An 18,280-nucleotide genomic window follows, 5' to 3' on the forward strand; every position below is an offset into this window, starting at 1 on the left:
GCTTTAAACATCTCTATAAATAGTAGGCAAGGTGGACAAGATGTATGTATCCACAGCGCTCTGGTTTCTGTTTACATTTTGAGAAGTATTGACCAATTCTGTTTGAGCAGGCATCGGTTGAATGTAGGCTTCAGTCCGTTTGGAGAGCAATACTGAACACATTGACCAAAATGCAATCTGGGAATTCCTGTACAAGATATACAAGCTTAACGAAAAGCACAGTGTCTGTCTAACTTTAAACCCACAAAAGCAAAAACTATAGCAAATCATGGGTTGCTCAAGATAGCAACATTTTTTAGAGCTGTATTCTTCAAAAATGACCTTCAGTATTCTTTGAACTTTTGATGTCAGTAAGGAAATATGCAGACTGAAATGCCACACTTAGTGTCAACACCTTGTGCCTGTTTGAGTCTCATGCTGTAAAATGAACTGAGGCATGAACACAGCCTTCAGGAATGGTTTTCACACTGTTATCTCGGAGGGGGCCCTCTACCTCGACCTCGTCCAGGACCTCCAGGACCCTGACCCCGTCCAGGACCCTGACCTCGTCCAGGACCAGGACCCTGACCCCGTCCAGGAGCCTGACCCCGTCCAGGACCCTGCCCCGGTCCAGCTCCCCTCGGCCCAGGAGAACGGTTCACCGGTCCTCGAGCGTTGGGGTTGGGCGATGCCAGAGCCACATCTTTCTGCAGATTAACGCCTTTACCCGCTGACCCCGGCTTGGTCTTAGTTAATCTTGATTCCGGTTCTGGTGGTTTTTCTGTTTAAACATATAAAAAGAGATGAATCAGCTGAATATCTAAATTTCCAGTCACATATATTGAATCCACACCCTTAACACTTCAATGTATGAATAAGATCAACACACTAATTTGACTTTCTATTCAGAGGCATTTTTGTAACGTTATAGTCTGTTATACAGAGGAATATTTATAATAACACAATTTCATATAAGACACTACATTCTATTATTAAGCCAATCAATGTTCTAGCAAACGGTTTAACCTCACCTCCCCACTAAGCTAAAGTTTCTTCAACAGAGTATTGTCAGGGTTGGAGAAAAATAGGACCCAAATGCAGAATGAGGAGGGACGCAGGTTTCAAAATGGAACAAAAGGTGAGCTTTATTCACAAAAAGCTGAAAAACAAGAATCCACCAATAGGTACAAGGCACAAGGTAGCATCCAAACCAAAAGGGACTGTGACCACAGGAAGGGAGACATGAACGACAAAATGAACAACAACAAATGGTCACTATCAAATCTCTAGCTGAGATGACAAAAATGAGAACAAAAAGAAAGCGCTCACGTAGTGAAGATCGAAACTTTACGAGAGCACAAAAAAGGCATAGACCTGACCGTGGCAAGAGACAAGAGCAAAGATCTGACCGTGGCAAATAACAGAACGAACTGACCATTATGGACCCAGCAGACTCAGCCCTTTTGATGCTACAGGCGGAACGTCTTGGGTACTCTCTGGAGTACATTTTTTATACGTGGAATGGCGCCTCATCTAGACGGGGTAGAGAGGCTGCGTTGAAGGAGGCACGTCAGGAGGTTGCTCGCAAACCCTGGCTCTGGAGCTTGTTGCCCGAGTGGCTTAAGGATTTTACAAGTAGCCCTGAGTGCCACCCTCAAGCCTCAAACCCCATCTTGGGATCCCGCCTTGCCTTAGGAGGTCCACGGAGCCTCCAAAAGGTCTCTAGGAGACGCAAGGCCAGGGTTCCAGCCACGGCCCCAGCAGCCATGGTTCCAGCCCCAGTTCTGGCCCCAGCAGCCATGGTTCCGGCTCCAGAACCGGCCCACAAGGCCATGGATCCGTGCACCAGTACCGGCCCACACAGCCATGCTTCTGTGCTCCATTACCTGGCTTACACAGCCAGGGTCCAGGCTTCTGCTCCGTGCCACACAGCCATGGTTCCGTGCTCCAGTGCCGGCCCACACAGCCATGATACCGTGCTCCAGTGCCGGCCCACACAGCCATGGTTCCGTGCTCCAGTGCCAGCCCACACAGCCATGATACCGTGCTCCAGTACCATCCCACACAGCCATGGTTCCGTGCTCCAGTGCCAGCCCACACAGCCATGATACCGTGCTCCAGTGCCGGCCCACACAGCCATGATACCGTGCTCCAGTACCATCCCACAAAGCCATGGTTCCGTGTTCCAGTTCCTTGCCCAGCAGCCATGGTTCCGGCTCCAGTGCTGGCCCCAGCGGCCATGGTCCCTGCTCCAGAACCGGCCCACACAGCCATCTTTCCGGCTCAAGAACCGGCCCACACAGCCATGATCCAGGCTTCAGTTCCGGTTCCCACAGCCATGGTTCCGGCTCCAGAACCGGCCCATACAGCCATGGTTCCGGCCCCAGTTCCAGCCATGGTTCCGGCTCAAGTACCGGGCCCAGCAGCCATGGTCCCGACTCCAGCACCTCGTCTCCTGTTGGCTCTCCAGCCGACGCCAGCTCCCCGAGTCCTGTCGGCGTACCGACCGTCTCAAGTTACCTCTCCAGTTCCCTCTCAAGTCTCCTCTCAAGTCCCCTCTTGAGTCTCCTCTCGAGTCTCCTCTCGAGTTCCTTCTCGAGTCCCCTCTCGAGTTCCTTCTCGCGTTCCCTTTCAAGTCACCTCTCGAGTCCCCTCTCAAGTCCACTCTCGAGTCCCCTCTCGAGTCATCTCTCAAGTCTCCTCTCCAGTTCCCTCTCAAGTCTCCTCTCCAGTTCCCTCTCGAGTCCCCTTTCAAGTCACTTCTCAAGTCCCCTCTTGAGTCTCTTCTCAAGTCCCCTCTCGAGTCTCTTCTCGAGTCACCTCTCGAGTCCCCTTTCAAGTCATCTCTCAAGTCTCCTCTCAAGTTCCTTCTCGAGTTCCCTTTCAAGTTACCTCTCAAGTTCCCTCTCAAGTCCCCTCTCGAGTCTCCTCTCGAGTTCCCTCTCGAGCCACCTCTCAGTTTCCCCCTTGAATCCCCACTCAAGTTCCCTCTCGAGTCCCCTCTCAAGTCACCTATTGAGTCACCTCTCGAGTGCCCTCTCGAGTCACCTCTCGAGTTCCCTCTCGAGTCACCTCTCGAGTCACCTCTCGAGTTCCCTCTCGAGTCTCCTCTCGAGTCCTTATCAAGTTCCTTATCAAGTTCCCTCTCCAGTCCCCTCTCGATTTCCCTTTCAAGTTATCTCTCGAGAGCCCTCTCAAGTCACATCTCAAGTCATCTCTCGAGTCCCCTTTCAAGTCATCTCTCGAGTGCCCTCTCAAGTCACCTCTCAAGTCTCCTCTCGAGTTCCCTCTCAAGTCACCTCTCAAGTCTCCTCTCGAGTTCCCTCGCGAGGCTCCTCTCGAGTCTCCTCTTGAGGTCCTGCAAACCCTATGCCCTGTGCCGTTGGAGGCCCCGCCGACTGCTCTTCTGCCGGGGGTCCTGCCAATCCTATGTTCTGTGCCGTTGGAGGCCCCGCCGACTACTCTTCTGCCGGGGGTCCTGCCAATCCTATGTTCTGTGCCGTTGTAGAACCCGCCGACTACTCTTCTGCCGGGGGTCCTGCCAACTCTATGCCCTGTGCCGTTGGAGGCCCCGCCGACTACTCTTCTGCCGGGGGTCCTGCCAATATGTCCTGTGCCGTTGGAGGCTCCGACTACTACTGTTTTGCCGGGGGTCCTGCCAACCCTATGTCCTGTGCCGTTGGAGGCCCCGCCGACTACTCTTCTACCGGGGGTCCTGCCAATCCTATGTTCTGTGTCGTTGGAGACCCCGCCGACTACTCTTCTGCCGGGGGTCCTGCCAATCCTATGTTCTGTGCCGTTGGAGGCCCCGCCGACTACTCTTCTGCCGGGGGTCCTGCCAATCCTATGTTCTGTGTCGTTGGAGACCCCGTCGACTACTCTTCTGCCGGGGGTCCTGCCAACCCTATGTTCTGTGCCGTTGGAGGCCCCGCCGACTACTCTCTGTCAGGGTTGGGGAAAAATAGGACCCAAATGCAGAATGAGGAGGGACGCAGGTTTCAAAATGGAACAAAAGGCGAGCTTTATTCACAATAAGCTTAAAAACAAGAATCCACCAATAGGTACAAGGCATGAGGTAGCATCCAAACCAAAAGGGACTGTGACCACAGGAAGGGAGACATGAACGACAGAATGAACAACAAAAAATGGTCACTATCAAATCTCTAGCTGAGATGACAAAAATGAGAACAAAAAGAAAGCGCTCACGTAGTGAGGATCGAAACTTTACGAGAGCACAAAAAAGGCATAGACCTCCTAAGTGTCTGAGTTCTTAACAAGTATCCTAAAATACTCCTGAGCTGGGATTCCTCGCTGGGAGTTTTAGGCTCAGTTGTTTATAATGTTTGTGAATACGTTCTCAGGAGTTTACTGACCAGGCTCTGGTGGAGCCATGAGGGATCCTTTGGGCAGCAGGTCCTCCAGGTCCTTCATCACCTGGTTTGTGCTGTCCGTGTTGTTCCTCCGGTTCTTCTCTTCATCTCGAGCCTAGGGCAAAGATGGAGGGAGAGAGAAAGAGGGGTGGGGGACAGAAAAAATTGGAAACGTAAGAGATTCAGAAACATTTTGGAAGAGAGAAAGAATAATTAGTAAGGCGAAAAACATTGTTTTCTTGCTAAAATAAATGAATACGTCCGTTTTTCCGAGCACAGATTTCACCAATGTACCTTCATTTTAATCCCATTCTTTACTTACCATCTGCATCTTCTTCTTCAGCTCCATGTTGGCGTTTTGATAGGCCTCAGACACTGAGTTCAGATAGTAGATGGCCAGACTGTAAAATAAAAGTAAAATATGAATCGTTGTATTTTCAGTGCTGCAAAGACACACACGTCTAGACCAACAATTTACTTGTGTAACATCGTATGCTAATGTGTGTTTCTTGTACTTCTTCAGGGGTAAGGACCAACATGTTTTTATACTTTAGAAAATGTTTGGGATGTGAGGCCTGTTTGAGGGTGAGGAACTGGTTTGAGGGTTCAGGCATGAATTATGCTGAAAGGTTTTGGGTTAAGCATTTAATTGCAATGGTCAATGTTAGGGCAAGGGTTAGTGTGTGTGATCCAAGGTGTCTCCTTAACACTCACACCATGAGCAGTACAGCTGGTATGATGAGGCCTGGGTTGGCTGCGTAGCTGAAAAGCGTCCCCAAGAAGGCTGGAAGGTCCAGGTCGATCGTTTCCATGATAACATCAAACATCTTGGGCTTGCCACTGAAAAAACCTCCACAGTCAATATTTATGTGTGTGTATGTGTAATTGCATACACTCATTCCTAACTATACTCCAATAACTCATTAATTTGTTGAATATTTTAAGGTGCAACCAGCAGTTCTCTAGGTTGGTCGGTCCAGAAAAATTGCCCTACATTTTAGCGACCACAGTTTTACCCTAGAAGGCTGACATTTGGCATGGTAGTCAAATGTATGAGTATGATGGTGTGTTTGCATGTATGCCAATTTTCAAAAGGGTGTGTGTCTTTGAGAGTGGCCACAAAAGACGCACAACTTCTGAACAGATGCAAGACAAAACTCGACTAAACTCATTAACCGTTTACCCTTTTTCACTCAGCAGTACCTTTTTCATTCCTGACTATTTGTCCCTATAACGCATCATCTCCAAACAACTTCACCGCCATCTTCAATCAAATCACCTCTTCGAACCCCTTCAGTCTGGTTTTCGTCCCCATCACAGCACAGAAACGGCACTCGTCAGGGTCCTCAATGACCTCCTCACCTCTGCTGACACCGGTTCCCTCAACATCCTCATCCTCCTCGACCTGAGTGCAGCCTTTGATACCGTGAGCCACAACATCCTGCTCACCCGACTCCAAGACATCGGTATCGAAGGTACTGCGCTCAGGTGGCTCCAGTCATATCTCTCCGACAGATCCCACTTCATCTCCCTCAATAATCACTCCTCTGCCACCGCTACAGTCACCCAAGGTGTTCCCCAAGGCTCAGTACTCGGCCCCCTCCTCTTCATCATCTACATCCTCCCCCTTGGTCAGATTCTCCGCCACTACAACCTGGACTTCCACTGCTACGCCGATGACACTCAAATCTACCTCAGCACCAAATCCCTCCATAACCCCCCCATCACCCACATTGAATCCTGTCTGACTGACTTGAAATCCTGGATGCAAAAAAACTTTCTTAAACTCAACAGCAATAAAACTGAACTCCTCCTCATCGGCTCCAAATCCACCCTCAGTAAAACCCCCAACCTCACACTGACCATCGATGGCACCTCTGTTTCCCCCTCAACCCAGGCACGCAACCTCGGGGTTATATTCGATCCCACCCTCTCCCTTGACTCCCACATCCGCCAAGTTGTCAAAATCTCATTTTTCCATCTCCGCAACATTGCCAAAATCCGTCCCTATCTTACCCGCCCCGCAGCTGAGCGACTCATTCACGCCTTCATCTCCTCCCGCCTCGACTACTGTAACTCCCTCCTATACGGCATCAGCTCCACCTCCCTCAGTAGACTCCAGCGTGTTCAGAACGCAGCCGCCAGACTTCTCACCCACACTAAATCATGGCACCATATCACCCCGGTCCTCAAAGAACTACACTGGCTTCCCGTTACTCACCGCATCAACTACAAACTCCTGGTCCTTACCTATAAAGCCCTCCACCATCTGGCCCCCCCGTACCTCACTGACCTTCTCATCCCCTACCATCCTCCCCGGACCCTCAGATCCACCTCGGCCGGCCTGCTTTCCACCCCCATTGGCAATCTCCGGAGCTTTGGAGACAGAGCCTTCTCTGTGGCCGCCCCAAAGCTCTGGAACTCCCTCCCCCAAGACCTCCGTGAGTCCGAGTCCCTCACTCTGTTCCAGTCCCGCCTCAAAACCTATCTTTTCACCTCTCTCTATCCGTAAAACACCCCCCCCACTCATTTTCGACCTCCTCCTGACTGCCACTGTGTTTTGTTTTGTTGTTTTTGTTGTTTTTCTTAGTCTGCTGTCTACCTGCCCCAGTCTATCTACCCCCCCCCCACCCCTCATATTGTAAAGCGTCTTTGGGTACTATAAAAGCGCTATATAAATCCAATATATTATTATTATTATACTTAAGTCTGACCCCCTTTCATTACTCATAAACCATATCTTGTTGACACTTGAGTGTTCGCCATTGTTCTTCAGTGTTACCTGAAGGGTCCGCAGTCGAATGAAGGTGGCAGGGTCATGATGGTGTAGACGACAGGTAGCAGACTGAGGAAGAGGATGAGGAGCAGCAGACCCATGTAGAAGTTGTTGGACTTGGAGGCTTTGAAGACTCTCTCGTGGGGGACGTTGGTGGCCATTACAGCCCAACACTGGTAGTACATGGAGCTGAGGAGGCGCAGCACGTTGATGCCCACCAGCCCAGGAGCGTAAAACGCACCCATCCTGTAGTACAGCAGCACATGACAGCACGATGTATTAGCATTAGATCCGGGTGTGCGTGTTCTTGTGTGGCCAAACCTATCAATCGGCCTATATGGTTCTTTAATTGTGTTTTTGCGTTTTGATATGGAGAGATTTTCGAAACAGTGCTTGACGTGATTTTATTTTCAAAAAACGAATACGCAAAACCCTGTATTTAAAAGATACTGGTGCACAAATGGACTGGGCCTTATACAGGCATAACAACATGGACACACACACATAGAGGTACACATTGGCAATTGAGCATGAAAGTAAAATTAAAGGTCGTACCAGATCATCCCTTGGTTGAAGACCAAACCAAGTACATTACCACTGATGTCAAACTCTCCATATGAAGGCTAGAAGTGGAAAGAGACAAAGATTACTATTTTCTATTGATGCACGGGTGAGGGCTTTTAAGAATCACAATGCATAAAGAAAATGGTGCACACAAATATGGAGGAGCTTCTATATCACAGCTGCAAAAGGTTCACAACTTGAGCTATGGATACGTTTTAGACACAAACTATTTATATTAAAATGCTTCATTAGTCAGACTCACAAATCCAGCCTCCAGGTCCCAGCACCAGCAGTAATTGAGGAAGCGAACGATAACCGCTCGAGCAAAGTCTCCTATCAGGATGGTCAGGTAGGACACCTGGATGTCCGACACTGTCAGCTTCACAAACTCCTGTGAGAGACAGATTCAGGGAAGTGAAAAGGGGAAATAAGGGGTGTGTTTGGTTTGTCAAACAGCATATTAGACATATTTTTATTTCCTTTCGGATACAAATTGTAGCTTCTCTATAATATACGGAAGCCCTGAGAGACCAAAAATTATGGTGTGTTTTTTGTTGCAATACTCCTTTCAACCACAAGAAGCTGTAGTGTTCATCATAATAATAATACGTTTATTTATTATAGCCTCTTTCACAGAAATAGAATTCACAAAGTGCTTCACAACTAAGAGCAAAAGTTAAAATTAAGACCACAGAAACATGAATACAATAACTACATGAGGCAGAAATGTAAGGTCAACATAAAAACAAAACACAGACCATGTGGAGTCCTGAAAGGAACAGACATAATGACAGAACACTTCACCCTCATAGAACAGCCAGCAGATAAGATATTATTTCGAAATTATTTCTGTTTAATATAATATTAATAATAAGTTTTTGTCATCATTACTATTCCGACAGCAGTCTCCCAGCAGGGTCCTCTGATGACATCGGCAGGGGGCATAGGAGGGGGGGTTAAGTTGGAGTTGTTTAGGAAGAGCGTGTAGTTGGCGTAGTACTCCTTCATGGCCCAGAGGCTAGCGTTCCTAATGGCCCCCTCCTCTTCCAGCTACAGGGCACAAAGTGCACCAGTCAACAGTGACACAAGTTTGAATTCACTCAGTCACTTTGGTCATTTGTCAGTGAATAATTGATCCTCAAGACCACCTGCAGATCATCGTGAACAGGCTCAGGTTAGCCCCAAACCTAACATTCACAACAACAACAACAACAACAACAACAACAACAACTCAACAATAGTGGGGCTGATAGTTCAGGTTTCATTTTCTGGCAGAAAGCCTGTTTAGACGAACACAACTACTTTGTCAGATTGAGTAAAACATCATGGTTAGGTTTAAAATAACTATGATTGTTACTGTATTTTAGTTTAGGTTTCACACGCCACAAAAATAATTATGGATGACCCTTTAAACATTCTTGTCAATGCTGTTTCATTATATGGAAATGGTCCATCAGGTCAGTTTAAAAAAAGAGACACAAACACACTATGGTACTATACCTTGTTGTTGACCTCGTCAAACAGGGCGAACAGAAAGGTGTACAGGTTCCCCAAGAAAAGGGCGAAGATGCGTCCGAGCTGCCACTTGAGGGCGATTCGAGGATGGTAGTCCTCCAGCTCAGCGATGGTCTCAAACAGAGGAGGACACACCAGACCCAGCAGAGACATGATGAGCTCCAACTGTCACGTCCAATCACAATCAACAATAACATGTTCACGTCAAAGAACTACATCATCAAACAAAACAAACAAAAAGGAGTTCATGTTTTTGTTCTGATATGTTTGTGCCTTCAAGATAACATAAAAACTTCTGGCATGATTTGTATGTAACTTGGTGGAAAGGGAACAGAAGAACAAATTACATTTTGGAGGGGATCCGAATCACGGGGCAATTACACAAACTATTTTTCACTTATGTAACCATTGTTAGAAAGGCCTTGGCGGGGGTCTGCGCTCTATAAGTGTCTTCAAATGTCAAATGTCCTTCAGTTTGTGTGGACAGACAGAGAGATCGAAATACCGTTTCCAACAATCCTGAATACAAAAACAAATATATATAAAAATATGTATGCAAATATGTATATACCTATATATACACAATCAAAAGACACATTTATACATATGCACACATTAAGACCTAAATAAAAGCACAACAATCAATATTATACAAAATAACTGACTTCAATATCTTTGAGAATGTACATTAGTGCAGTCTTTCAACTTTACTTGTTTTATCAGTGCTTTTATGACATTACCTCGTTCTTCTCGTACCAGCTGAGGTCGTCCCTGTTGGCAAACTCCTGAGACCTCTTCACTACAAAGTAGATGAGGTACCCGCTGCCTCCGAGGCTGCACAGGATCATGAGGTTAGCCAGGACTCTGAGGAACCTCCGCAGGTGAATGTTCTCATCCTTCTGGTTCTCCTGCTCGTCTACAATGGACTCCTGTTATTGTCAGGAACAAGAACAGGAAGGATTTACAGTGATTAGAGAACTTAATCTGACAATGACTACATTAGGAGTGTAGCCGTGAGTTTAAAATGGATGTTACTTTTATAAAGGTTGCTAATGGTTACCTTGAAGCTGGTGGTGATGGAGGCGTATTTGTTGTCAGCGGTCTCTGAGTTGCCTATGAGGTAATCCCAGCTGGTGAACATCTTCCAGGCAAACGTGAACTCTCCTTCGTCTCCGTCTCCTCCACCAACATCAGCGTTCTTGGCCATTCTGAAAAAAAATAATAATAATAAGGATGACACTAATGGGCATGTTTACTATGGCATATTAGAGCTTGGAGGTATAATTTATGTTTTTATCAAGGAGCTGAGAAAGAGGGGTTTTATCCCAAGAAGACATTTATTTGAGATGTATGTCTCAAATTGTTGATTGTGGGCTAAAATCACAATAATATCCCTATTGCTCATCATAAAAACTGAACATGTTATTTTGGTTAGGTATAAAACAATGAGTGTGTGATCAGGTTGATCCAACCTTGGAAAATTAAACTGTGTGGTTCCTTGAAAAATTATATTTTAAAAGAGTTATTTTGAATTCTTATACCGTATATGTTACCCCCTCATCTTGCTTTTTGCCAACCTAAAGGAAATTAACTCAAGTAACACCAATCGCTTCAAATTACCAAATCAAAACTTGAGCTTGATTGTTCGCCATGAAAGTAGGCGCTCAGAGGTGGCTAAGATAGTTAGTTAATTCAAAATATAAATTATTTGTATAACCACACCCCCTGAGCTGGTTAGTGCAGCAGACTCACGTGCGGATCACGACCATCAGGCTGTATCCGAAGGTGCCGATCCCGACCATGAGGTAGGAGAGAGGCAGCCTGAACTTCAGCAGGCCGATGGTCCTCTGGTTGTTGTAGTACCCGTAGAACATGATTGAGTACTTGCAGTAACCCTGAGAAAGAAAAGAGGCTTTGATATTCTAATTTCCTTTAGTGTTCATTAGCTGAACATTGTGAGAGTTGGAGAAGTTAGAAAAACGATTATACTGTATTATACATGCTCCATAATTTGACGCAGGGGTGTCCAAACTTTTTTCACAGAGGGCCACATACAGAAAAATATATACGAAGGGCTGGGCCACTCACTAGAGGTATTTTGCCTCATAAGTTCTGTTATAAGTGGAAAAAATCAATCCAATGTAGGTACATTTGATACTTGAAAATGCTTTAAGAAAAAAACAGCTCACAGCTCTCCAGAGGGTTTACTTTATTTTGTTAGCAACTCATTCCTTAAAACAGAAGATTCAGATTGCTTATAAGAAGAGGAAATATGAAGGGTATATTTCAAGGTTGTTATGTACATGTGTTATTGGGCTTTTTTCTTATCAACTTATATTTTTTAGAACATGTTTTCAACTTTAATTGACTGAATTTATTTGACAATTGGGCTTCACATGAATACTGTGTAATATATTTTCACATATATATTGTAGAAGTACAATATAAGACAAGCAGAAGTTTATTATACATAAGTCAATATACTTTTAGAATTAGCTGAGGGCCGATTAAAAATGGTCCGCGGGCCGCATTTGGACTCCGGCCCGTAGTTTGGACACCCCTAATTTAGGGGTTTGACAAAGTTACACCAAAAGAGTTTTATGTGATATTAGATTTTTTAACATTAAAAAAATAAAAAATTAATACATCGATACTCATGAGGCATTAATGTCACCATGTATCAGACTCACTTGGAAATCCATGAGGACAGAGTAGTCCTGAGCGGTGTCCTGGTCTGCTCTCGGGACAGTCTTCCTGGGAATGGAGCCATAGGGAAGGCCCATCAGAACCTGGAAATAAGTATAACATGTTATTTTATGAACTGTATTTCAAATATCACTCTGCAAGAAGCTTTCTTCCTGCCACCTGTAGCACCCTGTCCTTAACATAAGCTGGCTGAGACAGCAGCATAATTTTGAATTTAATTTAATTTATAAACTTTCATCGAAATGCACATTGCAAGAGTGCTTGAATTATCTGTTTGTTAGATGTTGTTTATCATTTTTTAGAAAAAATTGGTTCTTATTTTGAGATACTAATTCATTACTTTGTGATGCGAGGACATTATAATCACATCATTAGACACAAATGTTTATCTATTTGTTGTCTTTTAGTTGTGAAAGTGTTAGCTGTATTTTATTTTGTGATTTATTTGTATAATAATGAAATAATAATAAAAAGCTCAATGGCTTTGAAGACATACAACAATTTGTGTTTGTTTATATGAATATATTTATATAAAAAAAATATATATATATGTTAATAATGTAGTTGTTGGGCGAAGGGGTGGAATTAAATAAGTGAACACTTCTTCCCACACCTTTTCGGATGTGTAATTAGTTCATTTGTTTATATATAATTTGTAAGTCAGTAATATTTTAGTTTATCAATTTGACACTGTTTAAGTTTGTATAGTATAATAATTCTCATGTTTCATTTAATTATTATTATCATTTAGTTTGTTTTATAGTTTTACACATTCGAAATAAATCAAATCAAATCAAATTCCATGTTTATTGAGAAACAGGACATCATCTCACCTCAGGGATGACCACCAGTCCAAAAGTGAAACCAAAAAGGACCAGGTTCATGCCGTACATCCAGCGCAGGAAAATGAAGTAAGAAGCCACAGATGACCCAAAGTGACCTGAGAAGAGGATAAGAAGATGTATTTAGTTTAGCGTGTGTCCACTGGAGGTCGCTGTTTAGCTTGAGCGCAGTTACTTACTCTCCACCTCTTTAATCTTCCTCTCCCAGGGGATACAGGCCGTTCTGAAGTTCTCAAAATCCCTTGAGAACTTGATCCATTTCTAGGATTTAAAAGAAAAACACGTAATATTACAGAAGAAAACACACACAAGCAAAAAAGCAGAGAAAATATAGAAGTTTGAAGGTTGTGTCTCGCCTTTTTCATCATCACTTTGTAGGCGTACCACTTCCTGCCTTTTCCTTTGCCCAAAGCTCCTTCAAACTTATCAACGAATTCTTGAGCCTCCCTGTGGGAAAAAACAAGGTGATGTTTGCCATTTAAAAGCTAGATTTATGTTTTTTCCATATTGATTTACTTGCTAAGCCACAATAACAGTTTTTCACAAAATAAAGTATTAAGAAACGGCAAGTCTTGAGGGCACACGTCACAATTTAAAGGTCACCTATCATTCAAAATCCACTTGGTCATGTCTTTTATACATCAACATGTGTCCCCTCTGTGTAAAGAAATTCTGAAAGTTTCAGGAAAAAAGATTTGCTGCCTTTTTGTCCTGATCCATTTCTATAAAAACCTGTCTGAAAATGAGCTGATCAGATGTTGGCCACTTTATGATGTCATAACGATTTTTTGTCTTGTGTAGCCATTAGCCAATCACCAACCAAGGTAACCCCCCCCCCCCCCCCTTATCGCCTGAATCTCCTCCTAGAGCACCATTGAGTTCTTTGTAACCAAATGTCTCTCAGAGGGGCGTGGGGAGGGGCTCCTTATTTTCATCTAAAGTAACAGACAGAGAATCAGCACTTTTGAAACAGGGCTGAAACAGAGGGAATTATGGGTAATGCTGCAATGATCTGTTTGGTGTTTGGAGCCAAACACTTCAGAGACATGTTTAGTATATATCTGAGATATATAATATATGGATGAAAAACACAGTATGATAGGGGACCTTTACATTGAGTAAATATTCAAGGGGCTTGGTTTATGGTTCAGTAACTCTGGCCTGAGGCGAATAACTTTTATTTTGAAAAGCTTGAAACCAGGAGAGGTGTGAGAGATTACTTCAGGTGTACAAGCCTCCGCTTCATCCTCCAAGGCTTGTTCCTGATGGTGGCGATCAGTTTCTTCTTCTCCTCCACCTCCTCCATCAGCCGGGCCATCTCTCCCTCCGACATGGACTCGTCCTCTTCAGAGTTGGTGTTGGAATCAGAATCAGAACTGCAGGAGAAAAGGCAGACAACAATTGTGAAACATGTTCTCATGTGGATGATACCGTTTGATAATTAGCACTAACAACAGAACATAAATAAGACTGATTGGAATGTCATCAGAGACTGCACTGACCCCCCCCCCACTTTCAAAACACTGACCAAAACACACCTCTTCAGACTGGCTTTTAATCTGTGAATTATGCTGTATTGCTGTTTTAATAACTTTTAAATGTTATTTTATCTTGTTCTAATAACTTTTAAATTCTATTTTATCATGTTTTATCACCACTGTAAAGCGTCTTTGAGCACCTGAAAAAGCGCTTTGAAATGCAATGTATTATTATTATTATTATTATTATTATTAATTGTTCTTCCAAAATATTCGAAATGTAAATCTTTGGACTAAGTCTCATTAAAATCCATAACTGTCAACTTCATAATTGTGCTAAAAGATAAGTCAGGAGATGAGTTAAATCAGTAGGATTGATCCTCTGGGGACCATGAATTGCGGTTTGTTTCGGAGATTCAAGTTCCTAAAAGCATATTGAAGTTTATTCAAGTCCAGTTGAATCCAGAAGTGTCCCATAGACGCTCAAGTGTGCCTCGTAGGCATCGGTATATGACCCCGAGGAGTTGAACAAGACTACCAGGTGGCAATATATTGTAATCATTGGCAATTACGTTGTCCTTTAAGATCATTCTGATCTCCATTCACACACCAGTTGGGTAGCTACAGTATGTGACTACTTACCTGTCGTCCTTTTTCTTTTTCTTCTTCTTCTTCTTCTTGTCATTATCATTGTCCTTGTCTTTCCCCTTGTCCTTCCCTTTAGCATCCCCCTTCTTACCCTTACTGTCCTCCTCATCCTTCCCTCCTTTCTTTCCTCCCCTCTTTCCCTTCTTCCCTTTCCCCGCATCACTGTCATCGTCATCACTGTCCTGAGCTTTGCCTCCTTTCTTCTTATTGGCTGCTCCTTTTCGGCCTTTCTTTGGAGCCTCGTCCTCGCTGTCATCGTCATCTTTCGCGTTGCCACCACCACGTTTCTTGACGGGCTTCTTCTTGTTTGCTCCCCTGCGTCCCCTGGGGGCTTCATCTTCATCATCCTCGTCTTCGTCCTCACTGGTAGGTTTTTTACCCCGGCCTCTTCCCCTTGCACCTCCTCTTCCAGCTCCCTGCCTCCTGTTGTTTGTCCTCTTGTTGCCGCCGCCATCTACATAAAGACCAAATTCATCAATCAAATGCAGAATTTAGTCTTCAAATAAGACATATTTAAATCACTTCAATGTCATGCTGTTTTGTGCACTCACCATCACTTTCACTCTCATCTGCGTCCATCTCTATGTTAACTGAGGAAGGACACACAATACAACAACACCAAGAAATTTGTGTTTTAACATATTCTTTCGAAAGCGATGACATTGTTTCAACTTATTTCCTAGTTCGATGGTTATCAGTTGTTACTCAGTCCACCCCTTTGTACCAAACAGAAATATCTTAACAAATATCTCAACTTCTATTGGACAGAATCTGTTTTAAACAAAGCTATTATCAAGTTTATTAATTGTTCGGGAGGCGTGTGGCGCAGTGGCCTAGTGCGTTGGTGTTCGTATCAGGGGAGCACAGGTTCAAACCCCACTGCAGTCAGCATGTCAATGTGTCCCTGGGCAAGACACTTCACCCCAAATTGCTCCTGTGGGGATTGCCCACAGTATTGAGTATGTAAGTTGCTTTGGATAAAAGCGTATAACAAGTAACATGTAATGTTCAAAACGTTGCTGAATGACCAAGTTCCAACATTAAACTCAGCTGTACTTTGTTTTTAGTGCTATTCAGCAAATGATGCATGCTAACATGCTAAATTAAGATTAAAAACATTGTAAACATGATCCTCTAGACATTAGCAAGCTAGCTAGAATGACATTTCATGTTAGAGGTCTTATTATAATTTTGTTTATGAGCAAATATCTGAAAAAGTTACATTCCCATTAGCCTCAGCAGTTTGGTGTTAATTATGAAATGTGATGCTAACTCGGTGATACATGTTAACGGTTTCATTGGAGGCATGTTAGTGCAACGTTTAGCATTGAGGTTGGCCAAAATGGCTTCATCCAACAAGTTGCCCCCTACTGGCCATTAGAAGAATGCAGCGTCAATGCACTTCCACATAGGCTTAATTTTTTTTCTCCACTTTTTTTAAACAGACCACATCTTTGGCATTGAAGCTAATAATGTTGTTTTCATTCTGTAAGCAGTGAGTAAGTTGTTAAGACCAATGTCAAAATATACAATTAATGTTCGTATACTAAAGTAAAGTACATTTTTGTAACACAATTATCTTAAAAATGTGTTCTGATATAGGATACACATTTTTCCCTTCAGTCACTCCTCTAAACATTTAATTTTCAACTTACTATCATCCATATCCTTTTTTCTCGGCATGGTAAAATGAAAAGGTGTCCGTCCTCTGCAGCGTTTTCCCACTCTGTGTCCTCAGCAGGTTGGCTGTCCTGTGGATCCACGTCGCCAGCACCAACTCAGGTAACTGACAGAGTCGTCACTATGACAACGGCTGCATCTGACCCGCTCTCAACAGGTGCTTTTGGAAATTTGCAGTAAATTCTTGACACCTCAAGTGATCTAATGTGGCTAATAGAGCAGAGAAGTTGGGTTATGGTCCAGGAGATGGGCATTTTTGTTTTAGAATTTCTACGTAGAGAGGATGATATCCAGCTGCAGGTCACATTTCATATTAGCATTTAGCACCTGACTCTTAGCATTCAATGTGGCTCTTTTTAGCTATAGGCTTCACCATTCTGTCCTACTTTGTTTTTCCTAAATTATTATCATCTGAGTGCAGAGAGACACTCTCACTCGTCTTGTTATCGGAGACCACACACACACAAGAAGCTCAGACGCCCTAAAGATTTAATGAAGGTGTAGGTTTCTCTATGCGAAGCCCATTAGGCAACCAGTAAATACCCAGAGATGACTTTGCAGCTGCAGTATACTTATGTTTATGAATTTTCAATAGAAACACAGTATGGGATAAAGAGTCAACCAACCTGCAGCAGAGACCAACAGCAGCTACCTGTGTGTGTGCAGAGATAGAAACCTTTCAAAACACCTCAGTGCCTCATTAAATAATACAGTGGAGCTCAGTTTTCACGTCCAAAATGATTCCATTACATGGTTGTCGGTTCCCGCAGGTGAGACTTGGGTGACACCCCTTTAGGCCGGTGCTGATGTACACGTGAGTGTGATAGAAGTGTAACACGTCTGCTGAATTCCTGCCCACCTGTTTAGAGAACAAAGCCGGTCAATGTGTGAAGAAAGATTATATGACGGGCGGGCAGCATAATATTACTCTGCGAGATGGTGATAGAGACCTGGTTTTGTCGTTAAAGGGGCTGTGTGTGGCACGATTAGCTTTGTAAAACTTTTTTAAAAATCGGAATTTGGAGGATTAACAGTTTTGACCTTCCAGCAAGACGTTAGTGTATTGTGTTGCAGGAATACCTTCAGAAATTAGCATGCTAACCAGCTAGCCCCTGCCCGTTCTATATTGTAGTTCCACTTCTACATCAAGAAACAATACAGTAGTGCAGTGATGATGCAGTTATACAAGCCGACCTGGAAGTGAGCATCACACGCACATTTGAGATAGCTACATGTTTTATTCAGCAGGATAATCTCCACATATTAAAACCACTTTATGATTTTTTTAAGCGTAAAAGCAATCGCCAGAAGTAAAAAGCTATCGCTAGGCTTTAAAAAAACTACAAGATGGTCACATGGCTGCTTATCAACACCGCTAAACTAAAGGTGGCCAACGTGCGATGTGATGACGTTTAGTAGTGTAATTTACCAACTTTTTAGCAACTGCAGTTTTTAAGACCAATAAAGTAAAGGGCTGCCAACATTTGAGTTCAGCTTGGAGTGAGATTTTTTTTTTGGTGAACCGAAAATAGAAACGTTCATGTGTACAGTGTTACAAATGTATTGAACATGTACAACACGTGCCATATATATATAAATACGCCATTTTCCTGGAGGTGCAAATATCCTGGAGGTGCAAATATAAACAGCTAGCTAACGTAGCCAGGCAGAGCGCACAGGTTTTTGTTCTGAATTAACGACCGAAGAAATCGCTGCATGTCT

The 18,280-nt window shown here is 43.8% G+C and overlaps 1 protein-coding gene across 1 annotated transcript; it reads right to left on the reverse strand.

Moving 5' to 3' along the window:
- Window positions 1–470: 470 nt before the first annotated feature.
- tmc2a (transmembrane channel-like 2a) lies at window positions 471–16,561 on the reverse strand. Its single transcript, XM_034096439.1, has 21 exons — window positions 16,534–16,561; window positions 15,430–15,468; window positions 14,873–15,332; window positions 13,973–14,128; window positions 13,109–13,199; window positions 12,932–13,013; window positions 12,744–12,850; window positions 11,895–11,993; window positions 10,957–11,099; window positions 10,265–10,412; window positions 9,945–10,133; window positions 9,190–9,369; window positions 8,581–8,739; window positions 7,952–8,080; window positions 7,681–7,748; window positions 7,132–7,371; window positions 5,064–5,189; window positions 4,672–4,750; window positions 4,353–4,464; window positions 569–760; window positions 471–511 (listed from the first exon to the last, which is right to left on the reverse strand). Exons 1-21 carry the CDS (start codon window positions 16,559–16,561, stop codon window positions 471–473), a joined length of 2,868 nt encoding a protein of 955 aa, XP_033952330.1.
- Window positions 16,562–18,280: the final 1,719 nt, after the last annotated feature.

This window comes from Pseudochaenichthys georgianus, chromosome 12, assembly GCF_902827115.2.
Source record: "Pseudochaenichthys georgianus chromosome 12, fPseGeo1.2, whole genome shotgun sequence".
In the NCBI taxonomy this organism is placed as follows: domain Eukaryota; kingdom Metazoa; phylum Chordata; class Actinopteri; order Perciformes; family Channichthyidae; genus Pseudochaenichthys; species Pseudochaenichthys georgianus.

What these genes read in the sequence shown, in the direction of transcription:
- tmc2a (XM_034096439.1), bottom strand. Translation starts at nt 16,561, where the DNA reads ATGCCGAGAAAAAAGGATATGGATGATA. An exon ending in GACTGGTGGTCATCCCTGAG is followed by an intron (nt 11,994 to 12,743) that starts GTGAGATGATGT and finishes ACTTATTTCCAG; the next exon opens with GTTCTGATGGGCCTTCCCTA. An exon ending in GGGACCTGGAGGCTGGATTT is followed by an intron (nt 7,749 to 7,951) that starts GTGAGTCTGACT and finishes TTCCACTTCTAG; the next exon opens with CCTTCATATGGAGAGTTTGA.